Consider the following 16,719-nt stretch of genomic DNA (forward strand, 5'->3'; position numbering starts at 1 on the left):
TTTGTTTCTCTTTGCACTTAGACAAAGGGTGTTTCACAATTCGGTGCTGGAACAGTCCATCATTTCAACAGCTTCTGTCTGTGAGGCATCCCACAGAGAAGAGAAACCCAATCTACAGAGTCTAGTTTGATGTTTGAAGATGAAGAAAGTCTAAAACAACAAACAATAAGCTGGACTTTTGTGGGAACTCCTCCCGAGCTTCCTTGTGTAAGAGTCTCCGTGTAGCGGGGGCAGAGGACGACATGCGGGAGAAAGGAAAAATTTGTTTTATAGACAGGACGTGTGTCTCTACCGCATCTCCTTCCTCCAACTTTCTGACGGAAACATCTGCCTCCATACGCCCGCTGCAGCACACAAAGGTCCGGCTGCATCCCCGTGCACAGAGGAAGTGAATCCTGTCAGCCTGGATAAGAGGCTTTCCTGCAGGGGAGGCTGGTGGTGGGGATAGAAAGTTTGAAAAGATCAGGAGTGCTGACGCCGGTTTGCTGGAGCTGGACAGGGATATTCATCTTTGCCCCAAGGAGCTTTGTGTGTGTTTTGCATGTTTCACCGTCTACGTGCAGGTTTTCATGTCGTAAGCATGAACATCATTGTTTTTTTTTACCTGCAGTAGAGCACGACTCTTGTGAGTTTAAGCCCCAAGGCCTGCAGCACTTTAACATCATGCGGTGTGGGCTGTCTTCAATTTCCTTCACTCATTTGCTGTTATAGTCAGCAGCTGTCTCAGCCAATCTGTACCGACTGGACAGATGAACCTCACTGGAAGATATTATCTCGAGTCAAGCACACAATTATAATGCAGGTGGAGTACGCCTGTCTTTTCTGATGACAGGAACTGTCAGAGACACATCTGATTCGTAACATTCCTCCCAATCCAGACCCCAAAGCTGCTGTCCCTGGATCCAAAGAAAGGCTCTCTTTCCGGGGGAACCCGAGTGACCATTAGAGGGGAACATCTGGACATTGGCTCCCAAGTTAGAGTCACGGTCAACAACACACTGGAGTGCACCATCATAGAGTGAGTGCTAATAAATCACATTTTAAAGATTTTATCTGTTTTGTATTTAAAATATATAGATTTTTTTTTACAGTTTTGCTTTTTTTTTTTTTAAACCAAATCCACAAGTCTGCATCATACAGTCAGAGCACCAAAATAGCTCTATGATTTGTGCGTGAATGTGCCAACTGCAGTAAACACGAGTTAATCTGTAATTAGAAACACTTTTGGGATTAAAACATTCTTAGGCATCACGACTTGCTGAGTTAAACAGTTTACCCCTGCGTTTATTTATCACATTCTGTTTTCAGGAAAACGGATCAAACGATCGAGTGCATTATGCCCAAAGCTGTGCACGCACATGCTGAGTTGGTGAAAGTGTGCGTGGAGTTTGAAGACCAGCCCTGTCAGGAGGAAGACCTCCAACAGACTTATCGCTATGAGGAAAACTCCTACATTGCCTCCATACACCCAGAAAGAAGCTTCCTTAGGTGGGTAGGCTGCACCACCAGCAATAAAGTCACAAATTTAAGCACCTCAAGGACTGAAATGTTGTTTTCCTGTCGTTCTCGGAATAGCAACCAGCGTTTCTAATCTCCCCCTTCATGTCCGAGCCAACAGCTAATATTCTTTTTTGTGTTGCAGTGGTGGCAGGACCATCACTGTCGCCGGCCAAGGCTTTGATCTGGTGCAGACTGTCACCATGCAAGTGCTGGAAATTGGAGAAGTGGTGAGGGATCCGTCTTTTATCTAGGTGAGAAAATTAATAAGCGATTTAATCCAACTTTTGTGATCCCCCCTCTCAGGACTGCTCAGTGGTGTCCACCTCCATGATCCTCTGCAAGTCCCCTCCATCCAGCCAGCCCCAGGAGACTTCAGTGCAGTTCTTCCTGAATGGACTACTCTATGTGAGGAACAACCCTTCTACCTCTAAAGATAAACTAGAGGAAGAGGAGGAAGACCCCCTCACGAGCCACTTCATGTTGGAATATGTGGAAGACCCTCAGTTCTTTACTGCAACCAGAGAGAAGCTGATAAAACACCATTCAGGAGAACCGCTGACGCTCATCATCAATGTAAGTGACAGATGTCAGTGCTGACTGGAATCCTCTATAACAAACACTTTCTCACTTAAAAAAACATTTTTACATAGACATTCCATTTGATTGAACACTAATGTTCAGAGATGGTTTGTAAATCTGAGATGAGATATAACAAAACCTGGAGTTTCACAATTTGGTCTCAGAAATATTTATTTTCACCACTGCACTACAAAAACAGGATCCTACCCTGTTGGTGGATTTCTTTAATAAACAAACAAAAAAATCTTTAAATGCAATAGGGGTGAGAAAAATGGTCAATTCTCGTTAACAGAAAAAATGTCTAGTCACCAAAACATGTTTTCTCTAAATAAGATTATTTTGCTATTGAAAAACTTTCTTCACAAGATTATTTTTCTTTCAAGACAGAAAAGTAAGAATTCTTATCTTAAAAAAAGGGTATTTTTATTTTCTCAAGACTCAACTTTTGCAGTATGACCAAAGAAAATCCAAACTTTGTGACAAATTGATCTGAAATATCCAACATTTCTTGTGATTGAGGCTCCTTGTGAGGCAAATGAAGCATAACTGTTGTGTGTGTGTGTTTGGGGGGGGGTATTATTTTAGTTTGCAAAATAAACAATATTTAGTAATTATTGTATGGATTAATTTTTCCCCTTTTCCACATATATTACGTCTTCCTAGTTTTGTGGTTTTGTGAACCACAACATATGACATATATGAAAATATTTTTACACTTTTTACAAATTAAAGGTATTCTGTATTATTTGAGCATCATTTCAGTTGTAGTTGTGTTTCCCTACTAAGTATAGAATATTAATTCCATATACTACATAAAAATACAATAAAATATAAGCCGCACCTGAATATAGGTCGCACCAGAGTATGTCCCTCCAGAGTATAAGTCACACAGGTGTATAAGTCGGACTGGAGTATAGGTCACAGGAGCTAAAATAATGCATAACAAAGACAAAAAAAAAAAAACACAACTTAGTTGGAGTATAAGTTGTACTTTTCTCCCAAAAGTGCAGCATTTCTGAACAAATCTACCAAGATCAGCATAATGCTGCTCTCACACGTGATTTAAATTTGCATCCGCTGCCTCTTTTGACAAGCATCATATTCTATGCTAGACACTTCTTCTTCTGCGTTGCTGTCAGAAGTACACACTGATACAGACACATCAATGCAGTTATTAGTGGGAAACAACCCCTAAAGATAAATCGTTTATTAGAATGAAAACAACAAAGATATGAGCTAATACTTATTATTGATAATCATATATACATTGCTCCTAAGTATAAGTCAGTATCAAACTATGTAAAAGATGCAACTTATACTCCAAAAAATACACTACTATAGTTCAAAGGGATTGAAGTGTGGGTAAAAGTAGTACAATTATATCTAATGATCAGACTCTAATTCTAAATGCTATAAAGCGACACTTAACTGTTGATATTTTCAGCCTACAACTATCTGAATCACTCCAGGCTTTGAACAGCTGATTCTATTTGAAGCTGTTCTTTCTTTCAGCCTGACAACCCAGACGGTGAATGGCAGACAAAGCAGACTTTCTTTAGACAAGTTCACACAAACCAGCAACACATAAAACAAATCAAACGCCCTGTCCTCGTGAACTAACTGATTCCTTCTGGGGTGTTAGGAGATGGGTGCAGTCATGGCTCGGTGGGAGGTCTCACTTTGCTGGCTGATCTGAGCACCTGTCTGCTTGAATCCATCACCCCACAGGGTTGCCAGCTGTGACACAGAGCAACGCGCATATACAAACAGCACACAGGGAGAGGTCTGAACATGATGCCACTTCCTCTTTGGGTTTGTGTGAGCTGGGAGGCAGAACTGCTGCCTCAGCCTCCACACAGGCAACGATGATTTCCTTGTGGTGAAGCTGGAAAGAGGACAGAGAGCACATTTGTTTGTCTAACAGGGGTCTTGACAGCCAGCCACAGCCTATATTAAGGACCCAGACTGAAATGGGTTTGGGTTGCTGTCATCCTTGTTTTTCAAATCTGGGTCATTTGTGTGCGGAAATGATGTACATTTTGATTTGAACAAACGTGGAGATTTTTCGCTCAAATATTTGTTGAGCGGTTTGTTTTTTCTGCGTGTGGTAAGGAAGCACTTGTTGACAAAAACCCAGGAGGCTGCATCCTGCAGCAGAGGCCCTGAGGGTGCAATCAGAGCAAGGACACACACTGGGAGTAAACACACACACATCACATATTTGACCTTTTTATACTGAAGAGAAATCACCGTTTCATAGAAAATGCTGCACATCTGTTTGTCTTTCCATTATTTTAATTAAAAACAATAACACATTAACAGCAGAAACCAAAGTCTTATGTGCAGAAGTATGGACCAAATAGTGGAGTAAAGGACCTAAAAAAAGTCTCTAAAAAGAGGGTGAGGCACAAAATACACAAAAAGACAGCAAAACAAAATAGTCTGACAAGAAACATGTAAAGTCTGGAAGATGAGATAGTAATTAACAATGGGAGTGCGTGAAGCAATTAATTAAAACATAAACAGGAAGTGAAGTGAAATAGAACAAAGCAGCACGTTAGATGTGCATAAAAAAACAAAGATAAAATAGATGATGGTTGGAGAAAAAACAGGAACTTTGCAAATTCCAAAACAAGTATAATCAGGCAAAATCAGGAAAATAAACTGCATGATTAGTCACCAAACTAATTCAAATATTTTTAAATTACGTTTGTTGCAAAAAAAGTCTTATTTTACTGATTTACATGCTTGTTAATTAAAGTAAACAGACAATGAATTTGCATTCTGTTGGCTTTTATTTTGTAGTTTTCACATTGAACCCGTCAGCTGATCCTTAATGTACATGTTTGTTTTTTCACAGTTTCTGCCCTGAAAATCCCCCTTCAAGATTTGCTATATCATCTGTATCTAAAACGTACACAAAACTAAAAGTTTTTTCTTTTTTTTCCTTTTATTAAAAGGTCAAAAGGATTTCCCAGCAGTTTAATCTCAGGTCTTCTTCCCCGAAACTATACCATGAAATTAAAAGGACATTGTTCCTCCTGTAACCCCGCAGGCTCAAAAGCAGGTTTTCTAGTGCAGATAAGTGGAATGACTTCACCAGCGTCGGGGATATTTTTCAGACTATAAAAAGCTCCTTGTGGAGCCTCAGAAGACCCAGCGCAACTGTTTCAGCAGCCTGAACACAGCCCCTTCACATGACTCAAAGTCACACATGAAATGCAAAATCGAAGGAATGTCCTCTTAATTAATAGAGCTCTCAGCAGCGAGGGGCGGGGCTTGGATGGAAGTAGGACAGAGTTGGAGTTATTGCAGCGGACTACTGCAAAGACCCTAGGAATGTTATTTTGAGATCATGCAGAGACGGCCATGGGAGCGTTTGTTTGTTAAAGCTGTTTTGTCTCTCTGTGAGATCAGGGGAAGTTTGCTGCTTCCAACGAAATTCCAGCTGGAAAATCTTCCTCTGGACATCAGCTGTATGACAGGCCGGCCACTCCGGTTTGGTGTGCTTAAGCACATGGTTTGACGCGCTCCGTGATTGTTTTCTGTGCTCGTATAAAACCATCCAAATTGGTGTCTTCCTGCTAACCATCTCACGTCTGTTTTCATTCACTTCTGCTGCAGAAAGTACCCAGCAATCTGGAGTTGCAGCCAGAGGAATACTCTGTGATGATTGGCTCGTATCCCTGTAACATCAGCTTCCATAATGACCAGCTGTTCCACTGCACCATCAACGGACTACCCAGCTCCAGCGAAAGGGAGCTGCCTGTCACTGTAAGTAAGAAAACATGTAAAACACCACAATATCACTCAAAGACACATCCAGGCTCCTCTTGAAAACATTGCTTGATAGACCCTGATAATTTAAGCTTATCCTCCATCTGTCATCATTCAAGCCAAATATTTAGTCAGAATCAGGACCATCTGTGTTGTTCGCAGAAACAGATTTGATGCGCTCAAGCTCGTGCACTGTAAGTGAGATGTCTGTGCCACTTTCAATGCATTACGAAGGCTTCTCATTCCGAGCACAACACCATGAATCAGGACTTTGTCTGGGTTGTGAACCACCAAACTGTAACAAAGCTGTATTTATCAGTTGCTCTTTGTGTCTTTTCTTTGTTTTACTGAAAACAATATTTATCCCCACTGATATGCTGCGATGGCTTCCCTCCACAATACTTTTTCAGACTGAACTCTATAAATCTAAACTCTCTCCTTCCTCCGTGTGACTTTATTTTCTGTTGTTGTTGCCAATTCTGGTCTGTTTTGATAGCATTTTATTCAGGAGAAAAAAAACTCATCTATATTTCAGTATGACCCAAACAGAGAGCACTTTTTGAAATAGTGGGGGAAAAAAAGCTTTTTTTTATCAGCGAAGGTTTAATGTAAAAGTTGCACAAATAAACCTTCCTGTGCCGGGTTTGCATTCCTTTAATCTGAGGTGTCTTTCAGGATTATTCAGAATAAACACAATTAGAAAAAGCACAAGAAGAGGTGAAGGGTCATTTCAAAAATGTCTGAGCTGCCGCTATGGAAATGATTTGTTAGAGTGCACACGCGAGGCAAGGTGTGTATTCCTTCTATGAGTTTTATATTTGCATACATGCTGGACTTGAGGCAAAGCTTGTGGCCATATCTGCGTCTTCACATGCGTTCTGTGGCGGATCTATTTTTACATGGCTGTGTTGTGCTTGGCTCTGAAGTGCTACAGAAGTGGATGTGAGGAAGTTGTGTTTTTATACACCAAGTGAATCAGGAAACTGGAACAATGGCATTTTCCCCCTCAATTAAACCAAAGCAGGCTCTGGAAGAAGGCCTTCTGTCGCTGGTCCGTGGAAATGATTGCACGGACCGAGGAGGAAAAGCTGGAATGTAAATATCAGGGAGGCAAATGAGTTAGTTTTCCCTTCACAGTAACGCGAGTGGAAGAGGGATTAGGTCTGAGGATTGGGGGGATTTTTATCTGAGAGTCTCTTTAAGCAGTATGTTGGGAGAGGGAATGATGGGAGCAGAGACCACAGAGACCCTGCTGACTAATCAGAAGGCAAAAGTGAGAGCTCCTTTTTTGTCACATCTGGGTTAGCTTGAACCAGGAGACCCCAGCAGCTCATTCCTGTGAGCTTCAAAATATACGCCGTTTTTTTCCCTGCATGTGTGCATCTGTGTCCCTGGAAAAATGGATGGGCTTGTGCGTGTGCATGCACCTGTGCCCCTATTTAGAAACGCTGAACTGCATGAATTTTTTAAAAGTATGCTACGCAGGACAATATTCAAAAGGGATACATTCAACTTTCCCTTTTTTTTCCCTGTCAAGATTAAGCTTATTCAAAAGGTTGTAAATTAAACAGAGCGAAATGTTATTTAAAGGGTAAACATATGTTACAGTAATCCCAATGAGCCAAAAGCTCCAACATAAGCTTCTTAACTATTTATTTTCTAAATGTGTTGTGTGCCGTATTCCTCGCTGGGCACAAAGTCATCCTTTTCTTTTTAGATTTAATTAACCTGCTGTAATGGAATAAACAATAGACCTTTGTTTGAATTTATAGCATTTATCACAGCTGTTTTATGATGAATAATTCTTGTATTCTTGGGTGAAATTACCTCGATTTTCAAGCAGATAAAGGTTTCACAGAAAGGAAAAATATCTTTGTAATTCAGTTTTCTCGCAGTAATTTCTTGCTAGCAGGAGTAAAAACAGGGTTTTCTACTTGAGCCATGAGTGGAGTGTTTTAAGGAGATAAAAGCTAAAATGGTTTCATATGGATCTTTAGATTAAGGGGGAAAAAAAACCTTAGGAAACGTTTCATTATAGTAGCTTCTAGATCAATCGAGCAGCTGTGCTAAAATCATGAGCTGCTATAATACAGGACTAGAATAAAAACAGAGCTGAAAATAGAAATAATAGGTCCCCTTAAATGTTGTTTTTGCTCATTACTGCTCTGACTTCTTGAACCTTCTGTTTTTGTCCTTTCTTCTGCCTCAAATTCTCTGCATCCGCTGTAATTTATGATGCAGGGAGACAACAGAAGGTCATCTTGAAAAACAAGCATAAAGAATTAGAAATTAAGCTAAAACTCATTCAAATTCGGAACTAATAAACCTCAAATTTTTTACTTTATTCAGTTGACTAGCACTTATTTTACTCAAATTACTTGATCATTTAGAGCTGCTTATCTTTTGTATGGTGTTTGATGATTCAAATCATCAGACAGCTCTGGATTAACGAGATAGACATGTTTGTTATTTGATTTACGCCAATTTTTCAGGGTCACCTTTATTATGTAAAGTACAGGCTTTGAATTAATGTGTTTCATTGAGCAATGTGATGTAATTGTTTTATTAAAGAAATATATCTCATTCAAATACAGTTTGACAACTTTTATGTGCATAATTTATGCTAAGGACTAAAGATAATAAATCATCTACACAGGATATAGATGTTTTTTTAAGACATTTTTTTAAGATGGAGACAATATTGATCACACAGTCCAGCCAGTCTAAATTTAAATTACTGTAATTTACTTTCTGGAAAAAATAAAGACAGTGTGACTTTAAAAAGGGGAATGCTTGCACATTTACAGATTAAAGCAGGGTTGGGCACATTCTTTGACCTGTGGGCCACAAAGGGTTAAAACATGAAAAAAAACGCTAAAAAAAACATGAAAACTAGGCAAAAACATATTTTAATTGTAATTAAAAATTCATTTATATATTTTGAAACAGAATATTTTTCATTTTTATTTCAAAACTGTGATTTTTTTCTCATTGTACTACCAACTAGACCAACCGGTTGATATCCATCAAGGAAAAACACAAACATAGAGATAAAAAGCATAGCAATAAAACAAAGGTAGATAAAATCAACAATGAAGATAATAATTTCATACAATGAAAATTTCAAACAAGCCACAAATTAGGGAAGTATCTACAGAGATTACCCTAATTTTATCTCAATAAAAATATGCTATATGTATATTTATATATTATTTTTTAAATACGTTTTTTTTTAGTACTGTTGCTTTTTTGTTAATTTTGGCATGCTTCTGACTCCATACTTAATGAAGCTACAGAGGAACCTGGAGAGTCACATTTGGGGTTGAAGCGTTTATTAGTTGGTACTTATAGGTTGACACCATCATTAAAGGGAAAATAAAATAGTAAAGCATTAATATAATTTATTCCAGTTTGGTGGGCCAGATTAAATATTTTAATGGACCACATATGACTGGCCCCTGGTTGAAGTTTTCTCACCCCTGGATTAAATTAGTGATGTGTCATGCTTGAAGGTATCGATTCGACGAATTGCTCATCCCTCTACTCTTGGGCGAAGGCTTCTCACAAATACACTACACATTAAAGCATTTTCTTAACATGCAAATCATTATTTCTTGCAAAGTTATGATAAAATAAAGTCCTTTGTAAAATTCCAAAATCGAGAGTCAAAAGAGCCAATTCTTTCCCAGGAGTCGTATGAAAAAAATTAAAGTGCCCATTATTAGATTAAAATAAGCTTTACTGAATAAGTTTTAGTACCATTATACAGTAATTGTGTGAATGCTTAGTGACCATTCACACTATAGTGATTCTCCTGTTCTTTTTTGTACGTTTTTTCAGCGAATAAAAACTCTTGGTAACAAAACATTCAGCTCATTCAAGGACATTACTGCTTTTATTTTTGGTGTTTATAAACTTTGTAGTTAATGAAATATTGAGCCATATGCCCCACAGGAAATCAATGAGAAATAAGTCAAATTTCCAAATTTTAAGAAGATTAGCAACAAGCCTTTAAATATATTCATGGGCTATGTTATAATCTTTTATAGTAATTTTGAAAAAGTTTAGAGTTTAGGTAATATTTTAGCAACTTGCTAACATTTTTGGCTAATGTGTTATCTACTGAAGTTTTCAAAGGATAATTTGGAGTTTAGTTCATATTTAAGCAACACACTAAATATTTTTGCAAATTTGACATGGGATTTTTAAGCAATTTTACTATAATTTTTTCAGAAACTCAGGTAATCTTCAGCGCTTTCATAGTTCTTCAACAAAATGTCCAGTATTTTAACAAATTTAACATTTTGCATATAGCTTTTGCATTTTTAGCAAATCCCTTCAAAAATTAAAGTAAATTGCATCCCCATTTTCACCAAGAGGCTTCAGCATCTTCAGTAACTACTTTTAGCAAAAAGCATTCACACTAGCATCAATGCAGATAAAGCAACCTTTCCAGTTACTTTTTTATTTCTTTTACTAACAGTTTAGAAGTTTTTTTTTCTTTTGGGAAAAGAAGCAAAACTAAATATTAAAAAAAGAAAGAAGTTGACATACATGGTACTTGAGACTAAAAGACAAGAACAAAACACGATTTTGAAGGATCATGACCCAGTTTCCTGTTCTTCTTCTCTCTTTCTTTCTAGGTAAAAGTGGGGAACTTTGATCACATTATTGCTAAAGTGCAGCTCGGCGGCAGCGAGCTGGCCATTGTGGTATCAATTGTGGTGTGCTGCGTGCTGCTCCTTCTGTGCACTGTGGGTAGGTTGTGTTCACACACACACGCATATACTCTCTCTGGCAAATGATGGATGTATGTCTGCTATAGCAATGCAAGCTCCAGATGTGGAACAGATAAAAGGAATTCGGGGTTCATCGTTTCCTGCACTTGCTTCATCCCTCTTCAGTATCCAGTGAACAAAGACCCCACTGTTCTTCTCCCTTTCTGCTTCATGTTTGTGTGTGTGTGTGTGCTGCACTCTGTAATCTCTGAGCAAGTGTGTTCTTGAGGCAGGTGTATGGGTGAAAATTGGTGCTAGTGTGTCTTTTCACACCATTTCCCGTTTTGGATCTGTTCTCAGATGCTTGCAAATTTCCTGATTTTTCTTGCCAGACTTTTTAGGTGTGACTTTCCTGATGAAGGAATTTATGCATGCTCTGTATTTACACATTCAGGAATGTGAATGATTTGTCATTTTCGTGTTTTCACATTTGCAAAGATTCAGGCACGTGCGACATGAAAGAACGGCTGACATGAAAGCGTTCCTGAAAATCTTCTGTTCAGTTCTGACTCTGTCAGACACATGTTGGCCCCTTCTACAGTCTTGAGGCTGTCAGAGTGTGACAAGAGTGGCTGGTTTGATGGGAACTTTGTCTCTGTCTCTTCTCTGTTCTTTGCAGCTCTTGTGGTGTACTGCACAAAGAGCCGGAGGGCAGAGCGTTACTGGCAAAAAACGCTCCTCCAAATGGAAGAGATGGAGTCACAGATCAGAGAGGAGATCCGAAAAGGTGTGTTTAGAAGATGAATGCTCACAAATTTGTGTTTTGTTGTGGAAATGCTGCAAGAAATGGATTTGACAATTGTCTGTTTTGTGTATATCTGTGTTTTTGTGCTTGCGTGCAAAATCTGCATTTGTTTCGGAGGTTGTCTTGTCTGAAATGGAAGTGAGATACAACAGTTGACAGATTTGTAGAGTGGTAAGTGTGACTCATAAAACACAGTGTCTGACAAATGATCAGTCACACCGAGACATACTGAGTGACCACCTAGTCTGTCTTGCATCTTGAGGAAGTGTGTGTGTTTGTGTGTCCAAGGCATTGAGGTAGAGCCAAGTGAAGGCCACTGCACGTCTGAGTACCTAGATTTATGGTTTGGAGATGAGGGAAGGGATAGAAAAAGAGAAATGGAGGGAGCAAGCACGAAAAAAAAAAAAAAAAGTGGGGAATGAGGGCCATGAGCCGGAGGAGAAGCAGAAGCGTGGGAGACAGAGAAGAAGAGGCGAGGTTATTTAGTCAGAGGACACGGATAGATTTGTGGCCGAGTTCAGGGTTAGTGTGCACAAAAGAACACGAGATTCTTCAGCGGAGTTGAAGGAAGGGCTAAACGAAGGAGGGTGGAGTCAAAGACGATGAAAAATCGGCATTTTCCAGATTAGACAAACAAGAGACGTTCCTGTGACGACTGAAGCTGGACGAAAGTTCAGTTTTTGGAGCTGATTGTGCCAACTGGCTCAGATGACACTTTAGTGAGGACGAGTAACCTTTAGCCGTAGCTGAAGTAAATCCCTTGGGCCCAGTATTCTCGTCTGCCTGCACAAACACTGTCTGAAGGAAGTGCTATTGCGACTGAAATTCATCTCTCCTGCTGTGACAGGAAGCTTTTGTCCATAAAGAGCTCTCCAGCCTCTCATTAGCAGAGAACATTATCCTCTGTTGCGACCAAAAAAACGGCGACTGCAGCATCATGTAGTTGCTGCTTGGACATGCTGATAGTGTTTGCATGTAACCCTCTGCCTGCACACATGTTTTGGATAAAAGCCTCAGACTGGATTTGGCTGTTCTGATTGGCATTTGGTAAATATTTGCCTGCATACTGTGATAGGCTGCACTGCCGGGCACAGAATCAGAGGAAAAGATCAGAGGGTAGGATAGTTATTATTCTTTTTTTTGTGTAAAATACAAGATCTGTGTAATAAAATGTTCCTAAACAGTGGATTTTGTCGTTTTGTGTACTTAAATCTTTTCTTTTTATTATGCTTTTAGGCTTTGCAGAGCTGCAGACTGACATGACAGATCTTACCAAGGAGCTGAATCGCAGCCAGGGCATCCCCTTCCTGGAGTACAAACAGTTTGTCACACGGACGTTCTTCCCCAAGGTGAGAAACTTTACTTTACCCTGCTATCTGATTTTTGCATGGCAATCTGACAACACCATTTTTCTCTCTGGGGTTTTAATATTTCTATTACGCTGGGTACCTTTTACACTCCTCCTCACACTTTTTTTTTTACAGGACAAAATTTCACCTTGGAACTTGTAAACACCGAGTAATTGCCTCGTGAAGCGCAGCTTTCTTTGGCACCCTGCAGAAGAGTTCAGCATTTTGCTGATGCTCGATCCACCCAGAGGGTAGATTGTGGGCATGTCTGCCACTGGGTGTTTCTCTGCTCCTGCAGACAGACACAACTCAGGGGGCTTTGTCTCGCAATCACAGGCACGATCCTTTAAAGGAGGCCGAACAATGACGGGCGCAGGAACAAGATCTCGAAAACTCCCTGCTTGCTGCACTTATACACCCACGCTGTTTTGCAAGTATAGACCGTGTTGCGCAATGACAACCCCATGCTGATCACAGTGGACAGTGCAGGCAGGGTTTTTTTCTTTTTTTCTTTTTTTAATTAATCCCTCAAAAGGAAAGAAACATAAGTCCTACAATTACAGTGCTCACTAAGACATCAAACACTCTCCTTGTTCATGCTCTTGGTTTTCCACTAGAGCTTCAGAATGTCTGAGATTACACACCTAACAGCGTTAGACACACTCAGAAATCAGGCCAAATGTAACTGTCCTGAAATAGCAGACTATGCTGAAAGGCTGCCTTTTAGCTCCAGTTCACTTTGTCTCAAAGCCATTATCGCAACATCAAGTGTCATGTTACTTTTTTTCGCTCAAACCTTCTTAAAGACCATCCTCCAGTTCTGGACTTCACACTCAGAACTGGACGTTGTTTTCCCTGTTAGTCCCCCTTCCTGAGAGTTTGTGAAAAACATCTGACTCTGTTTTACTCTTTTTCTCTGCGTGTTTATATGTGTTTCAGATGTGTTCAGATTACGAAAAGAGTCTGGTCAAGCACGCCTACGAGAACGATTCCCTGGGACCCCGAGCGGTGCCAGAGACACACCCACTGCTTCAGGATTGGCAGGTAAAGCGTTTTGACAGAGGTTTTTCTCCATCTCAACTCCATCTTGGTCACGCTGAGACATATTTTTGTTGATGAGGGCTAAAGAAAAACAATCTTATTTATTTCTATAGTAACTCTAACATGTAGATGCGCTTAAATCTTAAAGGCACAATCGTCCCCCTCTGCTTTTGCCCCCAGAGTATTGACCCGTATCTCGTCCAAATCCATCCCCAGCTTTTGCGTTTATGCATGTGTTAGCACATGTGTGCTGAAAGGGAAGGCAGATCCATGTGTGCATGCGTGTGCAATCTATAACGAGTGGAAGTAAAAACTGCAGCCGTAGTTTTGGGTTGGCAGCCAGGGGAGCCTGTCTAACAGTGATGAAGTGCCTTGAACCACATTGTCTTCGCAGGAAGTGTTTTCCAGGTCACAGTGAATAAATCTCACAGGCGGGCATTTATCTTAATGGACACCCCTGTTCTCCTTCTGTCAAGCTGCAAACTACAGTGTATGGCTGCAGTCCAGAGGGAAGACTTCATCACACTGCTGCGTCGTCGCACCCGTAGATAGGCCGCACTCATTAAGTCGATTCCGCACATTAGCAACATTCACGCACAAGGAGGAGCTGGCGTGGGACGGTGGAGGCAATCTGTGAGCGAACGAGGTCCCCGAAGCGTCAGAGGGAGGAGGTTTTGACAAAAAGATGAGGTGTTCGCTCTATGGGTCGCTCTAGACGAGAGGTGGTGAAACAGATTAGGGAGAGCTCAGCAGGTGTGCAATCCAGTTAGAGCGAAATCGTGCTGAGAAGTAACTGTCCCGTCCTTTCTTCTGTCATTCTTGGTCACCAGGCCACCGAGACAACGAGACCTAATGTCGAAGAGGGCATCACTCTGTTCTCCACTCTCCTCAATAATAAGCACTTCCTCATCACGTTTGTCCACGCCTTGGAGCAGCAGAAGGACTTTGCTGTGAGAGACAGGTAACCCGTACCTCTAATTACCATAATTACAGCATACATAAGGAAGCAGCTCTAAATGCGTTTGAGTCATGACCTCTCAGAGTGTTGAGGTTGGTGAGCACCTCACCTGCTCATTTACAAATGCATATGTGCAACAAAAACATTCAGATATAATGAAAATTAAATGTACCTGACCCTCACAGCGAGAGCATTCACAGGTAGGAACCATTTACAGATACATGGTAATGGAATATTTTGATGCTTTTATAGGCTGTAGTCACAGGTAATGGATGCTCAAATTTAAAATTTTAGATCCTCGCAAGAGCGGTGGCTCATTATAAAAGATGTACTAGGGACAAAACTCCTGGAGGTCGACATGCTATTAAAGACCCACTTCATTGAAAATTGTGTTTCTGGTGTTTGTAATATTTTCTTGTAGCCATTTTTTTATTCATATATGAAATAAATCAAGCAGTGTAGGGCTGTCACGCAGGAAACCTGGGTCCAGATAAAATTAGACTGTCCAAACAGGGAGAAAGTTGGTATTTTTAAGCTTCCGGTTTCTAAAAATCTATCTTTTCAAAATGAAATGCTACTACAGGAAATTTAGTTTAAAAAGTCTAAAAATATATGTAGATTTTTTTTTTTTACAGATGATGAAGATTAAATGAAACAAAGTTGTTGATTTGTTGAAGTTATTTCTGATTTTAAACAATTCCATAAAGTAAACATTACACAATTGTTTCCCTATAGAATGACATTTAAGCACTCAGTTCAGGCTCCAATTATCTTTCAGAGCAAAAAGATTGATCATATTTTGTTTTTACATAAATCTTCATTCAATGGGTATTTTTTAACAAAGAGGAACATTTTCTGTGTTAAAGTTTCTGAATTAATGTCGACCTAATTCAGCTTTGCTGTAGGAAAATTCTCAAATGTCCGTTTTACAAGTTCCATAAATCAGCAACTTTATTTGATCGAATCTTCATTCTCTGTAAGAAGTTTGTGACTGGTTTAAACTTAACTTTGTGATGAAGATTTTCCCTTTAACGTCAAAGTCGAGGCTAACAACTGCAAGCTAGGTTTAGCTACTTTTAAGGTGTGATGGATAAATAAAGCAAAACAAAAAGACACAACTGTTGTAAAACTGATATTTTCAAAAAATAATATAGTAAATGTGAATCCACTGTGTCTCCAACTTTATCATCTGCATGTGTGAAATAGTCAAGTTTTTCACTGTGTATTAGTTAGAGCAGCTTCTGCTACATGAGAACAGCTGTCTTAATAATTCCATATGTCGAGGAATTATTCTCCTTGTTTTGTCTGTTAACAGCAGCTTTATTGTTCTTTGAAGTCAAGAGATCATATTTAGTTTTCTCCCCAAAAAAACTTTCCAAATATGTTTTATGGTTTGTTTTTTTGTTAGGTTTTTAGCTTTGGGCTACTAGCTTAGCAATCCAAGTAGCCATACAGGTAGCCACTTTATGTCACATGACGACAGCGGATGTTGTGACCAGAATCCAGCAATTATCCAAAATTAAACTTACTGCAGGATCAGAAAATAAACTAAACCGAAATAATCTAAGTTAGTTTGCGCCATAAACCAAATCCATAAACAGTTTGTGGTTACGTATGTATTGTATTTTTTCTGTCTGCTGTCCAGTACCAAGTGCCTCATGGACCGGACACTTGGTACTGCGTGATGTAATGTAAGTAGTGATTTTAGCTTGGAGTTGTGAAGAGAAGTTAGCCAGCGAGAGAGAGTGTGAACAGAAGGATGCTGCTCTGCAGAAACTATGTCCTAGCATAGCTGTATTCAAAAGACGACTGGGAAAGCTTTGAGAAAAGATCAAAAGATAATTGGAGTGGGACTTTAAAACCCGAAATATGTTTAGTTTTACTGTGTTTTTTGCTTTGAACTTAACCTTGCAAAGTGGCCACTTGCTGAGGTTAGGCATCAGTGGCTTTTTCAGAGCAACACCTGCACTCAAAGTTCATCGTGGGAAACGT

The 16,719-nt window shown here is 39.7% G+C and overlaps 1 protein-coding gene across 1 annotated transcript in view; it reads left to right on the plus strand.

The window, feature by feature from the left end:
• plxnd1 (plexin D1) overlaps positions 1-16,719 on the plus strand; it is a 74,362-nt gene that overhangs the window by 43,472 nt on the left and 14,171 nt on the right. The window contains exons 15-24 of the mRNA XM_024293277.2: positions 879-1,018; positions 1,309-1,488; positions 1,643-1,727; positions 1,804-2,073; positions 5,704-5,853; positions 10,500-10,614; positions 11,254-11,361; positions 12,616-12,728; positions 13,668-13,772; positions 14,600-14,730. Of these exons, the coding sequence (XP_024149045.1) occupies positions 879-1,018; positions 1,309-1,488; positions 1,643-1,727; positions 1,804-2,073; positions 5,704-5,853; positions 10,500-10,614; positions 11,254-11,361; positions 12,616-12,728; positions 13,668-13,772; positions 14,600-14,730 (1,397 nt within the window). The remainder of the gene's footprint in view (positions 1-878; positions 1,019-1,308; positions 1,489-1,642; positions 1,728-1,803; positions 2,074-5,703; positions 5,854-10,499; positions 10,615-11,253; positions 11,362-12,615; positions 12,729-13,667; positions 13,773-14,599; positions 14,731-16,719) is intronic.

Source organism: Oryzias melastigma, linkage group LG7, assembly GCF_002922805.2.
Source record: "Oryzias melastigma strain HK-1 linkage group LG7, ASM292280v2, whole genome shotgun sequence".
Lineage (NCBI taxonomy): Eukaryota > Metazoa > Chordata > Actinopteri > Beloniformes > Adrianichthyidae > Oryzias > Oryzias melastigma.